The sequence below is a fragment of the Chelonoidis abingdonii genome, chromosome 4, assembly GCF_003597395.2.
Source record: "Chelonoidis abingdonii isolate Lonesome George chromosome 4, CheloAbing_2.0, whole genome shotgun sequence".
Taxonomy (NCBI): Eukaryota; Metazoa; Chordata; order Testudines; family Testudinidae; genus Chelonoidis; species Chelonoidis abingdonii.
The window spans coordinates 108,407,609-108,432,817 of record NC_133772.1 but is presented as its reverse complement, the minus strand read 5'-3'; the positions used below and the strand labels follow the sequence as shown (position 1 = coordinate 108,432,817).

The following is a 25,209-nucleotide window of genomic DNA, read 5'->3' as shown; positions in this document are numbered from 1 at the left end:
CTGGGGCATCTTGAATTCCCCCTGTTGCATGCACTACTGCGTGCTGGTATAAGAGAACGGAGCTGCCCCTAATCCCCCTCAGTTTCTTTGTACCAGGTGATTCTGATAGAGAGGGGAAGAAGGGCAGGTCATGGAATGGACATGTGCAAAACAACTCAAAGAATAGTTACCGAAAGGTAGGTCACAGTTTTTTCTTCTTTGAGTGCCGGTATGTGTCCATTCCACTGTCGATGACTCACAAGCAGACAAACATGGAGGTGAGCTCAGAGTCTACCTGAATATTGATTGAAGGACAACCTGTCCAAAATTGGTATTTTCTCTGGACTGATGGGAAATGGCATAATGAGAAGCAAAAGTGTAAACTGATTACTCAGTTTCTGATTTACAAATAGCTATCGTCAGTACTTGTGCCAAGAAAGCTATCGGAGTTGCCTATGCTTTAGTAGAATGCATCAATATTCTAGCAACTGGTAGCATAAACAAATGCACAAAGAGATCCAGGATGAGATTCTCTAAGTGAAAACTTAACCCTGTCCATAACTGTAATGAACAGCTGTGTGGAGATTCTAAAGAATTTAGTACTCTCCAGATAAAAAGCTAAAGCCCTTCTCACATTGAACAAATTAAGTCTCTCCTCATCCTATGCACATGGGGTATCAGGAAGAATGTAAGCAAAAAGACTGCCTGGTTAGTATGAAAATTAAAGATTACAGTAACTCCTTGCTTAACGTTGTAGTTATGTTCCTGAAAAATGTGACTTTAAGCGAAACGATGTTAAGTGAATCCAATTGCCCCATAAGAATTAATGCAAATAGGGAGGTTAGGTTTATCATAGCTTTCCTACTCCGATTTGAACCTTAGCGTTCATAACCTGAGAAGCTAGCATGAACCCCTCTAAGCTTAATTACCAGCTTAGATTTGATCTTGCTGCCACCAGCCAAAAATTCCAGGGTTTTGGCTCCCTCTGGTCTCCCCAAAACCTCCCTGGTGCCCCCAAGACTTCAGAAGCCGCTGAATCTTACCCAACAAGGAAAATAACCCTCCTCCTTCCCCCTCTCTCCTCCCACCCTCAGAATTTCTCTCTGCTAACCATGAGAGTGTACTGATGCACCTTTTACATCACAATACCAAGAAGCATGTTCCCTCTCTTCCAAAAAGAGACGAACCAGACTACAAGAAACAGAAGAGAACTCTCTCTCTCTTCCCCTTTGTCTTCCCCTCCCACCAATTCCCGGTGTTCCAAGATTCACCCTCCGTAGTCTAAACAAAGAGAATCTTCCCTCCCTTGCGTTCCTTAGCCTACCCAGAGAGCAAACACACTCAAAACAAAACGTCTTAAAAAAAACTTCTACTAATAAAAGAAAGCAAAAAGACATAAAATATCTTTCTGTATCAAGGTTGACAAAATAATACCGCAGGTTCAATTGGCTTAAAAGAAAAATGGATAATACAGGCCTCTATCCAAAAAGAGATACAATTACAACATAACCTACCAACTACCACACATGTAAATACAAAAAGAAACAATAACAGCCTATTATACTTCTACCTGTGTATTACAACTGGAAACTGGAAGATAGAAGCTGAAGATAGAACAAAATCACCTCTCATAGCCTGAGAAGCCAGCACAAAGACACAAGGCACAAAACATTCCCTCCTCAGATTCTGAAAAAATCCGGTTTTCTGATGATCCCTCTGGTCCGTGTTTGGGTTCCCTTTTGTTAAGCATTTCTATAACAGGTTGAAAGAAATATAAAACCCTAGCTATCTATTTAGACAAGGTTCCAGGGAAATAGTTTCCACGAGACACAAAAGATTATACTGAAATATATATATATACATTCCCCATACAATCCATCAGCACACACCAACACAGTAATCACGTTTTAAACAAGACAATTTAATCCGAGTGATAATGACTGTGAAACTTGGTTGAAGTGGTGAAGATCAGAGGGTGGGATATTCCCAGGGAATATGCCCTTGAGCACTAAAAGATGAATTCAGCAATCGCTCAGCACCTCAAGCGGTAACCCATTGCTTAGTTAATGTAGCTCCGGCATCTATCAGGTAGCTACGAATGGAGGGAGGGGAGACAGTATGGGCAGACAGAGACACGCACATATGTCTGTGAGAGATACGCATTGCCCTGTTAAGTATGCCCCCACTCTAAATACAGCTCTGCCTTTTAAATAGATCGAGCAAGTTGAGACAGCAGCTCCGCAGCAAGCTCCCGCTGTCCTGAGCCCTGTTGTTCTCCCCTGCCTCTCTGGAAATGAGGTAAATAGGGTTCAGGATGCCGGGGGAAAGGGACACCCTCGACAGTACCCCGGCACTTCCTCTCCCTTGCACCAGTAACAGCAGGCTCCAAAGAGCAGTGTCAAGAGGCAGAGGCAAAAGCGGCACATGGCAGGGGGGGAGAGGACAGCTGAAACTGCCGGCAAAGTGAAGCCGCTAAGGCGCTGCCAAAAACTGCAAACTTGGGAGCGGGACGCTGATAGGGGGTGCATAGTCCATCCTGGTTCCAAGCCCCCACCAGCTAGCTCCAAGGGACCTGACTTGCTGCAACTATGGACAAAAAGCACTCTGCTAAAATGCAAAACTGCCAAAGCAGCAGAAAAAGAATTCTCTCTGGCTACTTCTTAATAACCAAACCCTTCTCTCTGGCTCAAACCCAGGCAAGGGAACAAGAAAACAATTTAATAGGTTTACCTGGCTTCCCTGGATCTTAACTTCCCACCGCTAGCCACTCATGTAATAAAGCTCTGTCCCAAATGGGAACCTTAGCGTCCACAAATCTGGCTTAGCATGAACTCCCAAGCTTATTCCCAACTTGGATTGATATCGCGCTGCGCCACCCATCCAAAGGTTTTCCAGGGTTTGGCCCTTCTGGTCCCTCCAAACTCTTCCACTGGAAGACCGCCAATACCAGGAGTTCCGAGTCTTTACTCCGCCAAGGGAAACTCCCTCCCTTCCCGCTCCCTCTCCCCACCCCAGCCTTCCTTCTGGCTACACCTGAGAGAGTGGATCAATCTCTTACATCACAATACCCAAGAAAACCTGTCTCCTTCTTCCACAAAGAGACAACCTCAACACCAGGAAAAGAGGAAGATCCATCCTCTCTTCCCTCCCACCATATCCGGGGTGCTGCCGAGCTACCCTCCCGTAATCTATCCACACAGAGGAATCCCATACCATTGCTGCCTTAATTCTACCCAGAAGAAAACCGCAAGCAAGTCTTAAAAAGAAAACTTTATATAAAAAAGAAAGAAAATACATATAATCTAAACTCTGCATTCAAGAGTCAAATACAGGGCTATTGCTTATAAGAAATATGAATAAACAGTCTGATTCAAAAAGATATCCAATTTGAACATTCCAGCAAGCTACTCACATGTAAATACAACTACAATATAAACCTATTGTTTTTCCTTTTGTACTTACAACTTGGTAACAGAAGGGTAGAAAGAAGCTTGGAGATCGAAAGAAAAGCTGTTCTCCCATAGCCGAAAGAAACAAACAGAGAGACGAACAAAGCCAAAACCTCCAGAGGTTCCCTCCCCTGCTTTTAAAAATCCGGTTTCCTGATTGGTCCTCTGGTCAGGTGTTTGGCTCCCTTTTCAGGTAAAAGAAACATTAACCCTTAGCTATCTATTTATGACACAGCTGAACTGCCAGCAATTGATAGCCTGCTAGGCGGCTGCCATACTGCAAACTTTAGGGGAGCGGGAAGCTGATGGGGGACTGCAAGTCCACCCTGGTTCCAAGCCCCCACCAGCTAGCTCCAAGGGGCTGATCTTCCTGCAACTAGTGGACAAAGCACGCAGCTGCCAAACAATCTGATCAAACTCTTTAGGAATCTGATAACAACAGGTTGGAGAAAAGAGGTTTATTATCCACCGAGATGCGGAAGGCTGAGATAGCTGCCAGATGTACTCTTACAGAGCTAATCTCCAAACTTTGATGTTTTAGGTATAGATGAGAGTCCAGTACGAGGTTCAGGGGTGCATGCTCTGGGGTTATGCCTTTCTGACAGGATGAAATGGAGAACCACTTCCTTTTACTAAGGTACACACCCCTAGTCGTGGGTTTTCTGCTATTCAGAAACACTCCAGACACATCCTTAGAACTGGATTCTCCAAAGCTGTGTTAACAATGCATTAGCAATAAGCATCCATGTTGTCAGATGGAGGGCTTGTAGGCTGGGATGAAGCAGGCAGCTGCAGCCCTGCAAAATCACATCTAGATCCAGTGGGAGAGACAGAGGCTTGACTGATAAGGTCAGTAGGGTCAAGAACCAGTATTGTCAAAGTTACGCTGGATACTATAAGGATGGGATGAGCATACTCTCGTTTGACTTTTGAACAAATTCTGGACAGCAAGGGCATCAGAAGGAAGGCATACAGGAGGGGGTCTTTCCAGGGTAACCAAAAACACCTGGCACCAAACCTGGTCTGACACCTCCCGGGAACAAAACCAATGACATTTTCTGTTGGACTTTGTTGCGAACAGATCCATCTGAGTAGTCCCCCAGAGCTAGAAGATGGATCTGGTGATATCAGGGCATAAAGACCACTCATGATGATCAGAGAAGTCCTGCTCAATCAATCTATTAATGTATTCTGCTTCCCTGGAAGATAAGCAGCCCTGAGATTAACTGAATTGGTTATACGAAAGTCCCAGAAGCAAATTGCCTCCTGGCATGACTGCACTCTCCTGTCTATTTATGTAAATCATAATTGCAGAGTTGTCTGTGAAAATTAATGAGTTATTTCCTTCTATATATCAGAAGAAAGCTGAGCAGGCTAGTCGCACAACTCTTAACTCCCTGATACTTATATGAGCAATCAGATCCTGAGGCAACCAGACACCTTCACCCAGAGACTCACGTGAGCCCTGCAACCCAGAGCTAATGCATCTGTGACTAAAGTGAAGGCTGGTAGCAGGGGAATAAAAGGGACCTCCACACAGACTTTCAGAGAGTTCATCCACCAATCCAGAGACCGCAAAACTGACACTGGTACATGAACCATCTAGTCCAGATGATGATTACTTGGGGATTTCAATGACACTAGCCATGCATGCAGCTTTCTGAGATGCAGCCTGGTGTGTTAACCCACCTTGACATGTGACCCAGAGGCTGAGGCATCTGTGTGCCAATGCGAGAGCTTATGCTTTCAGTCAAAGCACCCCAACAGTCTTGTCTGGCAACAAGGAAAAGACAGAACAGGATTCTAAGGCAGTAACTGCTCCATGACTTGTGATGAGGAAGCCACCTTTATGACCTCAGTACTCAGTACTGGAGAATGATACTCTTGGTGCCAATGCCCCCAGAGTAAGCTCAATGACAAAAGATGATATGGTTGTGGGGAGGTCCTTGCAGGATCAGGGACACCCCACAGCGTCCAGAACAACTTATGATATGGGCCTGGAACTGCACCTTGACTGGGGCATTGCTCCATAGGAGGAGACGACCAGTGCTGTGACTGTTGCATGACCCAAAGTCAGATGGAGGGTATGTCCTCTGTCTTGGATGGGACACAGAAGAATACACCTCTGAGTATGAAGAGGAAGAATCTGAAATGTCTGACACTGGGGGTGCAGAACCAGTTAGAATTGTGGATAGGTAGCCCAAGCTTGGAGATGATGGATGTGGTATTGAGGATACCATTGGAGGCTTGCCCTTTGACTGCACCAGCCTTTGTGGAAGCTCGTGGGGTAACAGTACTGTGAGTTCCTGACATGGAGAGCAAGGTGACGCAGGCATCAGTACCGACTGTAAACCTTCTTGCACTTCCAGGGACACCACTACCAAAAGGCTAAGCAAGTCCCTTGTGATTGCTTATGCCTCTGGGATGGTTGGAAGCAACAATGACTGATGGCTCTGCTGCAGAGATCTTTCAGGGGATGCCCTCAATGGACCTGGCACAGCTCTGGAGGTGGTGATTCCTTCTTCTTAGCTGAAGAGTGCTCCAGTGAGAGACTCTAACCTGACTGTGCCTTAAAGTCTCTACTTCTACTAGGCTTCGGCACCAACATCCCCATGTGAGGTACCAAGCCTGAGGAGGGTGTAAGCAGGAGCAGCGCCAGTGTTTCTGGCACTATAGGCAGAATTCGGGGGGGTGGCATTTTGTGTGCTCCCCACAGGGTGCACGGGAGCTTCCAGTTTCACTCCCATCATGCCGCCGAAGAAGGACCCTCCACTGAAATGCCGCAGGCAACAGCGGCAATCATTGAGCTGCTCAATTGCCTGCCGCTGTTTTCCATGGCACATTGGCAGAAGGTCCTTCTTCGGCAACGCGACGGGAGTGGAACTGGAAGATCCCGTGCGCCCCATGGGGAGTGCACAAAATGCCGCCCCCCGAATCCTGGCATCCTAGGCGACCGCCTAGGGACGCCTAATGGAAGTGCCAGCCCTAGGTGTAACTCTTTTCTTCAGTACCAGCAAATGGGACTGAGGAGCTGCAGACACCTCCTGTGTGCTCCACACCAAGGCTGATGTACTTGGGGTTCTCTCTGCATGAGACAGGTCTGATGCGGGGGGCAAAGTGCTGCCTCCAAGAGCAACATTTGAGCCTCACCACTCTAACTGTCCTTGAGCGGAGCTTAAATCCCTTACAAATGTGACTTTCGTCATTATGTGGGATTCTCCTAAACATTTCAAACAGGTGGTGTGTGGACCACTGACCAGCACAGGTTTAGCGCAAGTGTGGCAGGATTTAAAACCTGGTAAATGCGGCATCATTTCAGTACTGATCCCAGTACCGAAAGACAAATACTAGTCCAAAACACCTACAACTAAAATCTATCACTAAAACTAACAAACTTAACTAACTAACAACTTCCTAACAATAAAAGAGAGTTATATACAAAAAAGTGAGGGAAGCTTATGAAGACAAGTGTGAGGGCTGGTCTACACTATGGGGGAAAATCGATCTCAGATACGCAACTTCAGCTACGTAAATAACGTAGCTGAAGTCAAAGTATCTAAGATCGAATTACTCATCGTCCTCATGGCACGGGATTGATGTCCGCGGCTCCTCATGTCGACTCCGCAACTCCATTCGGGTTGGTGGAGTTCTGGAATCAATATAAGCGTGTTTGGGGATTGATATATCATGTCTAGATGAGACACGATATATCGATCCCCGAGCAATTGATTGCTACCCGCCAATATGGCGGGTAGTGAAGACGTAGCCTGAGATTACTCCGACAACCATCACTGGCAGTAAGAAGGAACTGAGGGGGTTGGGGACAGCTCCATGCTCTTATACCAGCATGCAGTGGTATATGGTGACAGGGGCATGTGAGCCACCCCAGTGGGTACCATTGAGGGAGAAAGCTCTGACAACTGTGCATGCCCACACCCAGTGGAAAGGGCATGCGCAAACACTCAAATAAGTGATTTCAGGAAAACTTGTGAGACCAAACCCATGATGTGCTTTATGTGAAGACACAAGAGGGCCACACTAGTGTTTCACATGCATGTTGGACCTACAGCCCTGAGCCTGCAAACACTTATGCATATGCTTAACTTTAAGCATGTGAGTAGCCCCATTTATTTTAACAGAATTAAATTTAAGCATGTGTTTGCAGCACTGAGGCCTAACTAGTACATGCATAACTTTAAACATAAAAAGAAGTCCCATGGAAGTCAATGGAGTTACTCACATACTTTACGTTACATTACATATTTAAGTTCAAAGTGCAGTAAAGTCAGCAGGAGGGTTTCTGTGGACCTCAGTGGGTTTTGGATTATACCCTAAGTGATTATCCTGTCATTTGGATTCTGATTTTGGGAGGGTTTTTTTATTTTTTATAAAATCACCTACTGCAAATGCCACACAAATGGAATATCTGACCTTAGAAAGTGACAGTCTCAAGCATTTAAGATAAGAAGTAAAAAGCCATGTGTCTTGATACATTTTGCACTTTTATAATGTTTCAGATTAAAATTTACTAACCACTTCTTACATAATGTATATACAACTGTCAGGTTGAATAACCATTTTTGCCATTCTCTACTTCTATTCACTTTGTGCCTGGTAGCTCATCAATAACAGATTTGGAGTGGGAATGATGGGGTTGCCCAAAAAACATTACTATTTTCATTCTTCCAGGTTTGATTAACATTTATCAGCTAAGTAGCTATTTTTAAAAGGCATTCAGCTTGATAATTTATACTGATAGAGAATTTCTGCATCATATTTTTAAATATATTAACAATAGGAAGCAAGGATTATATTTATATTTTTGTTTTAATTTATATTTTTGTCATGATTTCATAACACACTGAATACTCAACCTTTTGGTTATAATTGGTCTTTATGAAAATAATATAATTACAAAAATATATAACGAAATGGAACTGATAAAACATAGTGTGTATATATATATATACACACACACACACACACAGAAGAGAGAATTTATTGCTAAATATCTAAGTATACATAAAAACATATATTATGTTTGACTCTTGATCATTCTGACCCCATTAGTACATGCTCAGAGTGACATCTGCTGGCTTTATACAGTTTTGTTTTTTGAAAAGGCTAAACCAGTGGTTTTCAACCTTATTTCATTTGCGGACCCCTAAAAAAATTCAAATGGAGGTGTGGAACCCTTTGGAAATCTTAGACATAGTCTGCAAACCCCCAGGGTCCATGGACCACAGGTTGAAAACCATTGTTCTATGGTAACGACAACCTTTCATGGACCCCTTAGACATAGTCTGCGAACCCAGAGGGGTCCACAGACCACAGACTGAAAACCGCTAGACTAAACTAATAATGACATTTCTCTTTGTAGAGACATGGTGAATGAGGTAATATTTGTGTTAACTACTTATGCTAAATAATCTGTTCCACCTTGTATTTAGCTGTGCCACTCTGAGTACCTTTCCCAGACCTGAAGAAGAGCCATGTGCAGCTTGAAAGCTTGTCTCTGACAAACAGAAGTTGGTCCAATAAAAGATATTACCTCGCCCACCTTGTTGCTCTAATATCATGGGGCCAGCACAGCTACTACAATCTTTCTCTTTGAATTCATACAATTAAGTTTCTATTATTTCATCTCATATTTATTTGTAATCTAACTAACATACAGTATAGTTGGCCTGATTCTCATTTACACTATATGTAATTTTCTCCCATTTTAAGACCTCTTTACATTACTAGAGCAGTGTAAAGGGGCTTTAGCATACCTGAGCATCAGTTTAAAACAAAGTGCCTTCTAATTTGGAGTGATTAATTTTTGAAAGTGTTAGAGGGGTAGCCATGTTAGTCTGGATCTGTAAAAGCAGTGAAGAGTCCTGTGGCACCTTGTAGACTAACAGACATATTGGAGCATGAGCTTTCGTGGGTGAATACATCCGACGAAGTCGATATTTATCCACGAAAGCTCATGCTCCAATACGTCTGTTAGTCTATAAAATACCACAGGACTCTTTGCTAATTTTTAAAAGGAGTCCTAAAAAAGTAGCTTTGGGGCAAAAGAAGCTGCAATCCTTACTTAGGGACTCAGAGAGAAAGGCTTTGGACCTGAACGTAATGTGATCTTGAACAGTCTCTGAAATATATCTGAGATTTCTCTTTCTTCAAATAGAAGTCTTAACTAAAGATCTGGTACTTAACTTGATGGGGGGGAGGGGAACTAGCTTTTTGGCAAGTGTCTGCCCTTTCATCTGTTCAAGTTTCTTCTTTATTTCTAAGATTTTGCAGGTTCTGACTCCTATTGAGAGTTTGCGTAGAATGAATATAAATTAAAGTGATAAAAGATATAAAACACCCTTGAGAAAAACCCACTTTTGACACCTGAGTTAAAAAGTAATTGAAATAAGCAACAAAAACTGCACTTTTGATCAAAGTAGTTTTCAGATTAAGAAGTCTATGTCAAACAATAAAAAGTTGATATAACCTGAAATGCCTTACAGACTTGACCTTCTGGAGACAAAAACAAACTGAGGAAAGTGCTAGGTATTGTGTTTCTATTGGCTGGCAAAAAAGTAAAATCTGCACTCCCAGAGAAGTACAGAAATTCCTGCTGAAAGGAGTTTTATAGAATACAATACTATATCTTTGACATTTTTTACAATTCTTGTAGGATATGTTGCTGGAAATGGGGTGACAAAATACCTCTTTTAATGTTTAAATTGAACATATTGGTACATAAGATAAACAGAAGAATGAAATAAGCATTACTATCTTAGGCAAACTTGAAGCTATAGTTTTCTTGATCAGTCCAACTATAAAATTCTGTAATAGACCACTGCAGAATTCCTTGGTCTTTGTTACAAGCAAACAAACGTCAATTTAAGTACGTAAAACTAGCACCAACACATGAAGAGAACTAAAACTATTGTTATTGTAAGTGCAGACATCAGTATAAATTTGAATTCGACTATCCATTGCACAGAAAAACATGTTTACTCTAATTTGATTCTTTGTATTTGTAGAATTTGTCAAATGCAGGAGCTAGTCATGTCTCAGTAGTTCAGTATGTGCAATTATATTCTGAAAGAAGCCTTATCTAGTGTAGGACAAATTGTACCTATGAGATTGTAGGTTCGCATGGCACATAGATTTAAAAAGATTTAAAACCAGGCAACTTCAAAGCGGTAGGTGGTGCCACAAGATGGCAGTGCTCCAGAGGATTCAGTTTTCTATACTTCCTCAATTCAGCAAGGTCGGGCATATGCTTAAATATTTGAGCATGCAAGTAGTTCCATCAACATCAATGACATATAGATAAAACATAAATATAGAATACAATGGCCACTTCTATGCCTAGTAAATAAAAAAGTGAAAAACTGAGGCCATAACACAAATTGAGTCGCATGAAATCTAGAAAACTAGCCAACTATTGAAAATATTAAAATCAGCAAAAGTTGTTCTAGATTCTTGCATCCAAGACACAAAAGCATCGTATATTGATAAATATTTTTACTTAACATTCTCTGACTCATAAATCTTAAACTGTTGGGATCTTTCCAGAAGTCGTTTGACAAGAAAATGAGGGGGAGGAAAAGGAATTATAGTTAATGGCTTAGGAAACTCTGGCTTCTGCTTTTTTAAGCTGCATGCCACATACACTGGAATAATGAGTCTTCTGAAACCGCTACTAATGTGAAAGCTTTTCTTTATAAAGCATTTTCAACTCCTTTGCCTTCTGTACAGAGGTCTCTACCTGTTACCAAAGAAGCTCTATGAACTGGAATAGGTTTTTGAGATTTTTCTGAACATCCCAGTGGAATGCAGACATTTGCAGGCCAAGTGCACCTGCTGGCATCAAACTGAATCAATAATTTTCTGTACTGTTATCACCCCCATCAACGAGTGCCAATGCCTGGTGTCAGGCCAGGTCTACACCTTCATGAACTAGCTTTCGGGGCTCCTGGTGCTAGTTCTGAGGGACCTTAACCTGCCTTTTAGTCAGGAAGGCAAGATAGACCACAACAGAAAGGGCTGCAGCTATGGAGTGGTAAAGCCTTTACTCCAAATGAATCCAATAACTCAAATTTAGAGTTCTGAGGTGTAGTACCATATACTTAGCTGGACTTTCCTTTGGCCATGGCCATTTCAACCACTATCCTTTCATGCAGAAGGTAGGACCCATAGCTGGCAGCATCCTCAGGGAAGATCCTTGGAGACAATACAAGATGGCAGCTATAAATGCTTCACCAGCTGTGCAACATACTTTGCAAAGTCACAGCAATCCTATTGCATGGCTCAGTTATCACTTGGCTGCAAAACTTGTTGATTCCTGGCCCAGTGCTAACTGGGTCAGCCAACATAACCAGTTTTTTAAAAAACTGGGGGAAAGTCAGACCCTCTGTCACAGAGTTGCTATCCTCCTGCTTCTTTACAGCAGAACTGTATTTGGAAACAGATTAGAACATCAGCCCATTAGAGTACAGCTAGCAAACATCATCTCCCTGGTCACCACTCTGCTCCAATTTGGGGACTGGTTATGATGCAATGATGGAAGATGTAGGAGAAACAAGCTCTTCAGGACACAAGGTACCAGCAGCACTGGTGACAAGGCCAATGCTCCACGTAGTGATGTTTCAGCCACTGGGCGAATGTGGCCCATGCCCAGGGGCCCCAGCCAATTGGGGGACCCCAGGAAAATGGACACTCTGCCTGCCTGGTGCTCCTACCAGGGAGTGATCTCAAGGTGCGGAGGCTTGCCCTCCTCCACTCAGCACTTCTGCTGGGGAGCAGAGGAAGCCCCCACACCCCGACCCTGCTCCCCAGCAGGAGTGCCAGGCGGGTGGGGCGGGCAAGCTCCCGCATCCTGACCCCACTCCCTGGCAGGATTGCTGCATGGGTGGTGCTGCCCCCGTGCCTCAACCCCATTTCCCCGTCAGGAGGGCCAGGCAGAGGTGGGGGGACTTCAGGTAGAAGGGGTGGGGCAGGACCCCCACTTGTTCTGACCCAAGGCCCCACAAACCCTTAATCCATCTCCAGCTCCATGCATCAATTAAGCCATTAATTGGAGAAGGCCTTCTGATTATGGTCTGAAAGGAACTGACTGAATGGTTCCAAGGACAGAGTTTAGTTTATGGGTGTTATGCAGCCAACAGTAAGGAGCATGACTTGTCTTCCTAGCCATGACCCTTAGGGGTCAAAAAAAACTTTAGAGGCTTGGGAAGTTTCACCTGTCACATGTTAGAGAGCTTACTTTACAGAAGGTTTTTCCTCCTTCACTATTTACTTCACAAAGTTTCATCAGGTGGCATATTTCCAGGTATTTGATAGCCTGCTAAATCCTAGCTGTCACCATTCAAAAACAGAGTCAGATATTTCACACTGTTAGGAATTTTTTATCTACTTTATGGAAATGATCGATAGGTTTGGAATGGGATGAACACATTCATTGGGGCAGATCCACATCTGGGAAATTAAACACAAAATCTCTGTTTTGCTAATTTTACTCACTGAGGTTCTAAGACAACTTCACCCCTGGTGAATACCCAAATCAAAAGGAGCAGTACTAGTCTACTGGGAGGAAAAAAAGTCTGCATAGATCAAAATGAAAGAAAGGGCCTAACACAGTAGCCTGACAAAAATACTCAAGAAAAACTACTGTTATCTTGATAGCACAAGAGTTTTCATAGACTCACAGATTTTAAGGCTATAAGAGATCATTATGACCATCAAGTCTGACCTCTGACATAATACAGGCCATAAAATGTCACCAAATGATTCTTGCATCAAGTCTATAATTTCTGGTTGAGCTCTAGCCTATATTTCAGAGATATTCAGTCTTTTTTTAAACACTTCAAGTGACAGAGAATCTCACATTCCTTTGTTTGCTAAATTAAAGGCTCTCTTTAGAAACTTTCTCCCCATGCAGGTACTTATAGACCTTGATCAAGCCACCTCTTAACTCTCTCTTGGATAAAAATAATGGACTGAGCTTTGTTAATTTCTCACTATAAGGCAAGAGGTTTTCCAGACCTGGAACCATTCTTATAGCTCTTTTCTGAGCCAATTTGTCAATATCCTTTTTAAAAAGTGTGGACACCAGAAGGAACTGCAATATTGCAGTAATAGTCTCTCTAATTCCATACACAGTGGTAATATCACCTCCCTACATCTATGCAATATCATCTTGCATATACATCCAAGGATAATGTTTGCTGTCTTTGCCAGTGTATTCCTGTGGAGTTCATGTCCAGTTGATTATCTACCATGACTATTAAATCCCTTTCAGAGTTATTGCTTTCCAAAATATAGTCCCACATCCTGCAAGCATGACCTATATTCTTTATTCCCAGCAGTATAACCTTACATGTGCCTGTATTTTTAAAGATGCACGTTGTTCAAGTGAGCCCAGCTTAGAAAGCAATCCAGATTGCTGTGTAGAACTGACCGGTCGTCATTATTTACCATTCTAACAGATGTTTGAGCCATTTGCAAACTTATCAGAAATGATCTTTTATTTTTGTAAGTATGACTGGATCTGGGGATATAAACAGCCCATACGAAGAAAACAGCCAGTCTGAAAATTGTGAAGGAATATCTGAAAGTATTAGATGTCCAATCCTAAATCTCCTGAGCATCAACAGAACAAAGTAAGTAAAAAATAAGTATAGCAAAAATGTAACTAAAATAATCACTACACAATGAAGGTGAAAGATAATTCTCATTTATATTTAACTTTTTCTTCAAGTAAGAGAAAGGAACTGCAAAAACCTGTATGAAAATCAGAAAGAGATTTAGGAACTAATCTGAATGACACTGGAAAGACATAAATTAGTGTTGTGACAACACTATAAAACATGAGTAGGCAGACAACAAAGCAGAGTACTGTTAACATTTCATCACTGTTCCTTGTAAAACAAATTACCTGTTGACAGATCATCCTGTTATTTGGTATGTTGTACTATCATTGTTAACTTAGATTTTTTTAAAATATTTTACATAACAGTCACTTCATTTTAAATAAATTACTCACAAATTAATGGTTAAAATCCTGCAACACGCTCTCCCATGAGTAGCCCGTATTCACGTAACTAATCCTGTTGACTCACAATCTGTGCTTAACTTTATGTACATGCATTTTCCAGTGAAATCAATGGAACTAATCAGATGCTTCAAGGTAGTCAGAAATGTAAGTGCTTCCAGAATCAGGACTTGTGTAAGGTCTTCTCTCAGTAAGGGTTTGTGGGACTGAGCTTTAAAGTCTCAATTCATAAAGGCATGCAGAACTTGACTGCCTTAAGTAGTCCTATTAACAACAATGGGACTGCTCAAGTTTGTAAATTTAAGCATGAGCATAAGCATTTGCAAGACTGAGGCCAAATCCACAAAATGTTCACTGAAAAATTGATTTGTTTTAATAAGTCAAAAGCAAAACAATATCTTTAATGTTCTGAGCAATATGAATTCTAGGTGTCTGTGGTTTAAAGATTAATATAAACAATAATATTAAAATATGTCTATAGTGCCAGCCTAATACAGAATCTATTAAGATATTTTGTTTCCAGAACATTTCTTTAATAATATTAAAATAATGAAACCTTCAGAAAAGTTATTCTTTAACTAATATTCATTTAAACTAAATTATAATTACAAAGATAAAACTGAAAACAGATTATAGATTCATACCTATTTCTTTCTATTTGTTCTTCAAAAGTAATATTTTCTGAGCAGAGTGATGCTTCCTCGTGGTGGTCCAGATCCTTCGCTGTAAATAAAAGATAATGCCCTTTTCTGTCGAAAGTATGATATACTCTTGAAGCCAGCTGTAGATCAGCAGGCAATGCATAACTAGGGGAAGCAGTACACAGATGATGAATAACTGGATAATGTTGACTTCTGGGGGACAAAAAAAATCAACTATTTTAGCATTTTCACTGTCTTCTGACATCTAGATTTCACATAAACAGATTATTCTACTACTGCATTAGAATCACACAGACTGTATTTAAAGTTTTAATACCTATAATTAGCAGAAATTATTGTACAACTAACAGAAAAGAAAAGAAGATGCTAAAATCCCTGACAACAGCTTTAAAGTAGAAATTAATTACACAGGACAAAGTCAGACTCTCCTGACTCAAGCACAACTTTCATGAGCTTTATTGAGAGTTTCATTTGTGTAAGTACTTAGGATCAGACCCCTAAAATGTACACGTATGTAAATATGCTGAAACATTACACAAACTCATGAGTAAGACTATGGGTGTGTACCCAGGGTGGGTAGACAAAAACATGCTAGTTCTGCTGGAGCTAGAGTGCTAAAAATAGCAGTGTAACTGCAAGTAGCATGAGCAGCAACTTGGGCTAGCCACCCAAGGAGTCCAGGTGGGTTTGTCCTCAGGCAGCTAGCCCAAGCTGCTACCCATTCTACCCCCAGCCACACTACTACCTTGAGCAGAGCAAGCGAGTATCTGTCTACCTGGGAAGCACGCTCCCAGCTGCAGTGTAGATGAACCCTAACTCTTTTGATAGAGTTCCTTGAAAATAATGTTTATAAAGTTTTGGAGTTAATTACGTTAATGAGGCGCTATCTTCACTTGAACATTTTACTAATCCTAACTTCTTTCAGTTCATAAATCCAAAACAGTCAGGCACATAAACTACACATTTATTTTCATCTGTTGGCTTTGTAAGACCTGATACCTTTGATTAGCTTTGGAAAGTTAAAATTATTTACTTCCACCATTTAAGATCCTGATCCAAAACCCCTTGAAATCAATGAGACTCTTTCTACTAACTTAACTGGCAAGGTATCAGGACCTAAAAGGTATGTCCATCCATTTTATGGGCTCCACAGAGTTAATAAATGTTCAAGATGCAGATAGCTATGATGAAGGGCGGCTGACAGGAAACTGGGGTGAATGAGGATGGTCTGGGAAGTAAAGAGGGTCCAAGTGATGATGCAGAGACTCCCAGATATCCACGTTACATGCACCCCATCATCCTCCAGATGCAACGAAGCTGTCACCATGAAGAAAGAAAATGGGTAGCAGAGACCCATGAGAGGGTTAATGGAGAAGAGGCATTTGGTCAGAGAGTGAGTGAGAGAAAGGGTGGATTTTAGAGAGGGTATATTTTTAGAAAGGAACAGAATCCATCCCTGTGCAGGTTACAAATTCTACCAAAGGTCCTTTCACCGAATTGTTCTTACATATATTGCCCTTTGTTTTCATTTTAGGATCTAAGGAAATTAGCAGGCAAACAAAATTATTAAGTATTTACAAACTTAATTCCAGATTATCAATTACTTAAGGGAAACATCTGTATGAAAATGCTGGAAATTCAAAGTTAAAGTTACACTGAGTAACTTGCTTGATACCACACAGGGCTACCCCTGGAGTCATGAAGCTTACACATCACCCTCTTGCTCAGGGCTGTGCCTAACTCCACAAACTAGAATGTAATGTTTTTTTATTTTATGAAGGGGAAAAGCAGCACTAATAACGACAATGAAATTAGAAAAATACAGAGGTTAGTATAACCCAGAGCCATATTCGTCATGTTCTAAAATACTAATTTATATTTATGTTATAAAAATATCACAAAAAGAATTAAAGCGAAGAGAAAAGATAAAGAAGCCATAGAAAATGAAGGCAAGGTGATATGCATAACATAATACCACTCAGAAGAAAATAATACAACTCAAGAACCAGAAAATTGTTATCATACAGTCCAGCAATGACATCAATGGATTTTAAAGAAAACTGCAACACGCACTTAGTTTGTCAATATCTGAAAAACCTTAAACTACAGTTTAATTTTAATTTGGGAATATACTTCAATATGTTTTAATTAATTGTTATATGAAAGAGAAACCACTTCTGGTGGGAAACCAATCTATTTATGTCTACTCTATGCAAAAAGGTTAGGTTTAACTAAAGAAGTGTTTTTTTAAAATGATTTAGTTAAATTAATGCAAAACCTTGTGTGGACACTCTTTTGTCATTTTAAATCTGGTTCATATTGATTTAGCATGTGTCAGTAAATGTACAGGCACAAGTTAAACAAATATAAATAGTTTTCAGCCAACACCCACAAAAGCATTTGGGCCAGTTTAACTAAAATAATTTAAAAACTGATTTTAGTTAAACAAGTGCAACTTTTGTGGTTTAGACAAGGCCTTAGTTCCCTCAACAATGCAAAATGCAACAGTGCAAAATTTCACCACATCCTACAACCCAAGCAAAAGCTCACTGAACTCAGTAGGACCTTTTCCTGCATAAAGAGTACAGGATCAAGCCTTTGGGATAAAATTTAAAAGGATAAAAAAGAAAGGAGTATCCATGAAAGAAGGGGATTCACAGGCATGGCACACATGAGATGAATGGGCTAGTCTGGATTAAAGGATACCCCCTGGAAACCCAAGCCGTGGAGGGGACATTTTCAGGACAAGATTTCATAAGTTTTGCAGTATAGTAGGATTGAAAGCAGAGTCAGCTTAGATTCAGGAGAGTGAAATTGTAGACCAATATTTCGAAGAGAAGCTTACACAGTGGTTTATTTTAGAGAAGAGAAGAAAGATTTGACACAGTATTTCTAAAAGGGGGAAATATTGTATATACTCTATAAATTTATGCAATAGCCTGGCTTATTTAAATCCATGCACTAAAACTACATTTTCCCCACAGTACATTTCACCAGCAAATTATAAAATAACTGAGAGAGATAAGACATCTAAGGGCAAAGAGTTTCTTAAATTTTCTTTAAAATATAATAGGTTCAGTAATTTCTGTAAATAAAGAAAAGTGAAATAACTGAAAATTTGTCTCAGAACAATGATCAGAAATTCTCATTTACTTATTTAAAATAGATACAAACAGTCTGAGTATAAATTTAATTTGGTCATGTTCTTACTCTTCTAGTACAGAAGTTCATCATTTCCCTAGATGGACAAGCTGGAAGTAAAAGCAATAAAAACTAAAATATTTGGGGCATGTTGCAGGTAAAGGTGTGTTTTTACAGCACACAGTCTCCCTTAAGAAGACTATTTATCATTCTTTGAAATAGAGGACATGAAAAAGCAATACTATGTGTGTGGCCTACATTACCTTCATCTAATGCACTAAATAAAGTTTTTTTAGAAAATCATGCAGTTTCTGCACCATTGACAATCTGACAATAACTATTTATTGAAGGTAAAATACTCATTGTCTGCAGTCACTATTTGTTTTAATATATAATCTTGCTAACCAAATGATCTTTAAGCCATGTAGATAAGCAATGGCATGCAGAGGGTCACTTAAATACCAATTTGACTGTTTCATAAACTTAGGCATTCTTTTCCCATGAGTCTAGTCTCAGCTACTTAATTGAAAGTAATATCCATTTACAAACTTTAGGCCTGCCATAAAAAAGCTCTCTTCTGTGTCCAGCAAACCTTTCAGGGCCCTAAGCCCAACAAAAGCTAATAATTAAAGCTTTTTTTTTTTCACCTCAATAAAGAATGAAATGGAGGCGCAACTTAAGGTACACCAAAACCAACCTGGCCATAAAGATCTAATTGACAGGGAAGACTGTAAAACCAGAGAATCTCACTTATCATGCAGTGAACAGGATCAGACAAATTAGTGTATAAACTGTACTTCTTTCTGTACCTGCACACATGCTACAGAACGACATATGCCACCTATGACACAGCAAGATAAATAGAAGCTGTCCTCAAATTACAGCTCTTCAACTAAAAACTGCTGAATAGAGCTGTACAAACATCTGATTTTTTGGTTTAGTAGCTGAACCAAAAAAAAATTGTTTTGAGTCAACCCAAAACAAAAACATTTGAGTGAACCAAAAAAGTCTAAAAAAAATTAGTTTTTGGTTGATAGAAATGTTTCATTTGACCCAAAATAAATCACTTCATTTTGCTTGAGGGTGGTGGATTTTTTTTTGCCTTTTTAAAATAATTAAAATGCAAGTAAAATCTGAAATGAAAAATAATTTCCAATCAAAATATGAAGATGTGTTTCATTTCAACAATATTGAAACAAAACATTTAGACTTTTTCTCAATTTGTGTTTAATATGGCAAATTTAACATGAATTAAAGAAAGTGTCAGTCAACCTGAATCTACATTTTTAGTTAAAAATATTTCATCCAAAAAATTTCACCCGCCTCTACTGCTGAATCTGAAATAATAAGCATTGACTGTAATATAAATACAAATCAATGAATTCTTAGTACATAAGTAAAGAAGATGGCTAAAATCTGGAATTGTTTATATTACATTTGTGGTATTTTCCATAGTTTGTTTTTTAATATTTTAATTAGATTATATTTAGGATTGTATGGACCAAGTTCTACCCCAGCATAAGTGCCTCCAACTCCTGCTGAGTCAATGCCAGGGCTGAGTTTGGCCCTATACATTTAAAAAGTTGTAACTGAAAACTATTTTAAGAAGATGAACAGCAAATTCAAACTACATTTGATTCTGAGCTACAAAGTTTGGATCTGAACTTTCCCAAAGTTCTGGGTGTCCAGATCCAGGGTTTAGAAAATGGCCCTATGCCTACTTTAAACATGTACTATACTAATTTTTTCCAACAGCATTTAAAATAACTGCAAAAATATTTTCCATAACATTCGCTTCATAGCAATGAAATGTTCTAAAAGGTACTTGATCTCTGGAGTCCATGTGGACAGCAAAGACAGTGATTGCGGTTGCTGGAGATCTTCTGATGGCTTTTGCTGAACTTCAAATGGTTTAGCCTTTATGATTGCTTCTCCTTTCACCTGTAGTATGTCTGAGGCTACAGCCTAAAAAGCAATAAAACTGAAGGGTAAAAACCATGTTATAAGAAACTAAATATTCTATGGATTTTTTTATCCATGTTGAAGTACTCTGAACTCTGGCAATTCTACACTTTAGAGCAAATCATAGCAGACAGTTAAGGTTGCTATAAATTAGAGTAGCCATAGTGACTGCTGTAACTTAGTCCATTGGTTACATCAGCTCCAAGGGAAATCCAGAATCTGGGAGGCACAAATTTGCCATGCTCCTCCCCAGGCTTTACTTTCTGAGGGTATGTCTACACTGAGAGCTCATCTGCACTACACAGTTAGGTCAACATAAGCTGCCTTATGTCAGTGTCTTCACTACAGCCTTTCTCCCACCAATGTAAGAGACCTACTACACTGACCACACCTTCACAAAAGGTATAAGACTTATGCTGGTGTACTTAGGGAGATGCAGTGTCTACATTGCATCCTTTACATCAACTATCTTTTCAATTTCATGGTGGGGAACAGGGAGGAGAGAAATCCCAGACACTTTCCTCCTGCTCCTGGTGGGAAATGAAGGGGTGAGAAACTCCAGATGGTTTCCCCAGCTCCCTGCCAGGAACAGGGAGTAAGGAGGTGGGGGAGCCTGCCAGGAGCCCAGGAGCCTGTGGAGCAGCCAGGCTTCTATCAGGGAGCTGCCAGCAGAGCTGAGAAACCCGGCTCACAGCTCCACACGCTGCCCTTCTTAGGTCAGTGGAAGCACTCTTGGGAGGACACACACTACCAGCCCAAGGAAGGTAGTGTGGACATGCACCACCACAATAATTACACAGTCAACCTAATATAGGTTGACTTAGGTTTGTAGCACAGACATACTCTGAGATTGGAAGTGTGCTTCCCAACATGGGTAGACAAACCTGCTTGCTCTGCTTTAGGTAGAGCACTACAAACAGCAGAGTATCTGGGGATTACATAGAGTACGTATCCAAGGGGTCCAGGCAGGTTTGTACTCTGTAGTCTGTCCCCAGCTGCCTCAGCTATGCTGGCTATGCTGCTATTTTCAGCATAATAGCTCAAGCAGAACTAGCACATGCCAATCTACTCACATAGGAAGCATGCTGGCAGCTGCAGTGTGGACATAACCAGAGAGGCACAACACAATCCACCTCTAAGACTATAATTAATCAGATATACAAATGTTACCTCTAAAGGTGATGTTATAGTTGTCTGTGATTCTTGTTTTCTCTCTGCATCCTCTGAAATTTTAAGCACTGGAAAAGCTGGTTCATATAAGCGTGAAATGTCTGAAGAAGAGAACTTTAATTTATATTCCTCAGTTTCTACAGAACTAGGCATATCCTCTGAAAGTGGATGTGAAGTTCCTGGTGCCTCAAAAGGAGTTGTTCCACTAAGTGATTCTTTGGTCTAAGAGGGGAAAAAAAGTTAAAATTTTATTTTTTTGTAGACATGACATGTTAATACTTGTAATATGACTTTTCTGAAATATAGAATGTAAACACAAAATCATCAAAAGATCATTAAAATCCTAAAATTAATTTTCAGAACAGTTCAAGGTATTTTAGCCATGAACATACCTATGATATCATGATGATTTTTTATGTACACAAGAAGAATATTGGCGGGTTTAGGCTAAAAGTTTATGACTTCTCAGGAGTCTTCTTTTAAAGAGCTGGATCCTTCAGAACAATTATTTTAAGAATCCATGTTCTTGCGCTGTTTTCCCACATTGCCCCTCACTATATGCTGACAGCAGAAGAAAAGTTATGAAAGTCCTTACTAAAGCATTGATTAATGGTACTACTGACAATCAGGTTTCTACTAAACTTCACTGAGATGCTTGCCCATGAAGCGGAGGAGAGTGTAGAGAGGTAGTAGAGCCAAAAAACTGAAGAATGAAAGGAACGAGGTAGCTAGTAAAACAGAGAAGAGAAGAACAATATCAAAATGAAGGAGGGGAAGAAAAAGACTCAAAAACCTTACTAAGGATCCAAAAACTCATCTCCTCACTTATGTCCCTAGGACTTTCACTGGTGATCTTTGGTTCAATCCACACAGCTAGTTACCCCTGAGACCTGATCTTTGGCCTAGATGTCAAGATAGATGACATAACAACTCAGTCACTGTCTTGGACAGACCATCACCTAATTAAAGTACTGGTCAGACATCTTTCAGTGCCCAGGCAACCAGAAAGAGCAATTATCCTGATTCAGCCATGGATTCCAAAAAATTACAGAGCCTGCTGAAGGATGACAGCACTCCAGCCATAAGATTAGGAGCTGATGACCCGGTGAATCACTACCATTCTACACTAGTCTCAACAACTAACATGTCTGCCTGCAAATGGCACCTTTCTTCCCATCACCCACAGATCTCCTTGGTTTTCTGAAGAGAGAAGAGCAGAAACTCAAATGCTAATGGTGGGGGAGAAAGGCTGATTCTGACAAGATGAAATGCAATAATTCCTCAAAGCCGAGGTTGTATAACAGGCCAAAAGAACTTTTCTTTCAGCCTGCACTGAGGCTGCCAAATCCTGCTCGAAGGAGCTACCAAGGGTGGTAAAGTGCTTTAACAATCCTGAATGCCCACAACCTGCATTAGAGCTGGGCATCAAGCACCACAAAGAGCTATCATCTTGCTTCTCTGAAAAGATTAGACAAATTCAGGAAGCCTTCTCAAACAGCCTGGATCCATGCTCCCTATACCCACTATCCAACAGCCCACCTGCATTCCCAGAATTCAGACCATTCCATCATCAAGAAGTTCTGGACACTCTAAAGGAGTCTCAACCCAAAACTTGGGATCTGACCCATGCCTTTCCTGGCTTGTGAAAGAGAATCATAAACAACTGTTACCACTCCTGACTGAAATAGATAATAATCATTCAGAGAAGAATATAAGAATGGCCATACTGAGTCCAACCAATTGTCCATCTCGCCCAGTATCCTGTCTTCCAACAGTGAACAGATGCTTCACAGAGAATGAACAGAACAGAACAATTTATCAAGTGATTCATCCCATCGTCCAGTCCCAGCTTCTGGCAGTTGGAGATTTAGGAACATTCGGAGCATGGGGTTGCATCCCTGAACATCTTGGCTAAAAGCCATTGATGGACCTATCCTCCAGGAACTTATCTTATACTTTTGGCCTTCACAACATCCCCTGGCAATGAGTTCCATGAGTTGACTGTGTGTTGTGTGAAAAAATACTTCCTTATACTAGTTGTAAACTTGCTGCCTATTAATTTCATCGGGTGCCCCCTGGTTTTCGTGTTATGGGAAGAGGTAAATAACACTTCCCTGTTCACTTTCTCCACACCATTCATGATTTTAGAGACCTCTATCATAGCTCCCTTTAGTAGTCTCTTTTCTAAGCATAACGGTGCCAGTCTTTTTAATCTCCGCTCATAAGGAAGCTGTTCCATACCCTTAACCATTTTTGTTGCCTTTTTCTGTACTTTTTACTTTGCCAAAGGCTCTGTTCCTCTCCCTCCCCCCACAGCAGGGCCCCCCATTCTCTACACCATGGCAAGGGTACAGTCCCTCCCCCACCATTTCCCCCTTTCCTCACACCAAGGTCCCCTCTTATTTGCAGGGGCGGCTCCAGGCCCCAGTACGCCAAGCGCGTGCTTGGGGCGGCAAGCTGCGGGGGGCGCTCTACCGGCACCGTGGGGGCGGCAGGCAGGCTGCCTCTGGCGGCTTGCCTGCGGAGGGTCCGCTGGTCCTGCGGCTTCAGTGGACCTCCCGCAGGCCAAAGCCGCGGGATCAGTGGACCCTAGGCAGGCAAACTGCCGTGCTTGGGGTAGCAAAATCACTAGAGCCGCCCCTCCTTATCTGCACTGTGCTAAGGGCTTTGCGTCTCTCTCGTCCCTTTGCCCCCAAAGAACCTTTCATTCCCCTACATTGAGAGGGATGGATGCCAGGAGGTGCTCTCACCCCACACCTGGTACAGGCTTTGAGAAGGCAGGACATTACAAAGCAAGGAAGAAAGATTTCTCTCTCCTCTCTCTCTGGCTGCCCCTACTGGCTGAGTACCTGCTCAACAGCTCCAAGCAGAGAGAGTAATTGTTTCTCTTTTGTCATTCAGGGTGTCAACATGTTGAACTCTATTGGCAGAATGATCAGAGGTACTGTTATGCTGCAAAGTATTAAACAGATAATAGCAACTCAAAATGTCCCCCTATTTCTTCTTCCAGTGTTCTGATTGCACCCAGAATCAACAGGGTTCTGGCTACAGATGCCTAGAGCATGCCCTGAAATTAGGAAAATGATCAGGTTTGGAATTCGAAAGTTATTGTGTCACAGATAGACAGAGAAATGTCATCAAAATGAACACAAGGCCTTCACAAGCGCAAGCAAAAATGGGTACTGGTTATATGGGCCTTTGGGCCAAGGCCCCAACAATATCCTGGGGGTGAATTGGAGCTGGCACCACTCAGAGGAAAAAGGCCCATACCAGAGCTCAAGCTGTGTAACAGCGTTCCAACACTTTTTGGGGGGAGCCAGAACATAGCCTGGTACTTCTGACTCAGCTCACTGCTCCAGAAGTAGAAATGGTGGCTCATTTAATGAGCTGCCCTCACTCATAAGAACCATAAAAGCTGGTCAGACCAAAGGTCCATCTAGCCCAGTATCCTGTCTTCTGACAGTGGCCAATGTCAGGTGCTCCAAAGAGAATGAACAGAACAGGTAATCATCAAATGATCCATCCACTGTCGCCGATTCCCAACTTCTGGCAAACAGAATCTAGGGACACCATCCCTGCCCATCCTGGCTAATAGCCATTGATGAACCTATACTCCATGAATTTATCTAGTTCTTTTTTGAACCCTGTTATAGTCTTGACTGTCACACCATTCTCAGGCAAAGAGTTCTACAGGTTGACTGTGCACTGTGTGAAGAAATACTTTCTTTTGTTTTAATCCTGCTGCCTATTAATTTCATTGGGTGACCCCTAGTTCCTGTGTTATGAGGAGTAAATAAAATTTCCT

General features: G+C 41.2%; 1 protein-coding gene across 4 annotated transcripts in view; it reads right to left on the bottom strand.

Moving 5' to 3' along the window:
* Positions 1–25,209, bottom strand: part of TTC6 (tetratricopeptide repeat domain 6) — a 162,106-nt gene that overhangs the window by 95,069 nt on the left and 41,828 nt on the right. For all 4 annotated transcript variants that reach the window (XM_032789971.2, XM_032789965.2, XM_032789969.2 and 1 more), the window contains exons 3-5: positions 21,405–21,626; positions 20,098–20,237; positions 15,114–15,323 (exon numbers count right to left, since the gene is read on the bottom strand). In XM_032789971.2, the coding sequence (XP_032645862.1) occupies positions 15,114–15,323; positions 20,098–20,237; positions 21,405–21,626 (572 nt within the window). The remainder of the gene's footprint in view (positions 1–15,113; positions 15,324–20,097; positions 20,238–21,404; positions 21,627–25,209) is intronic.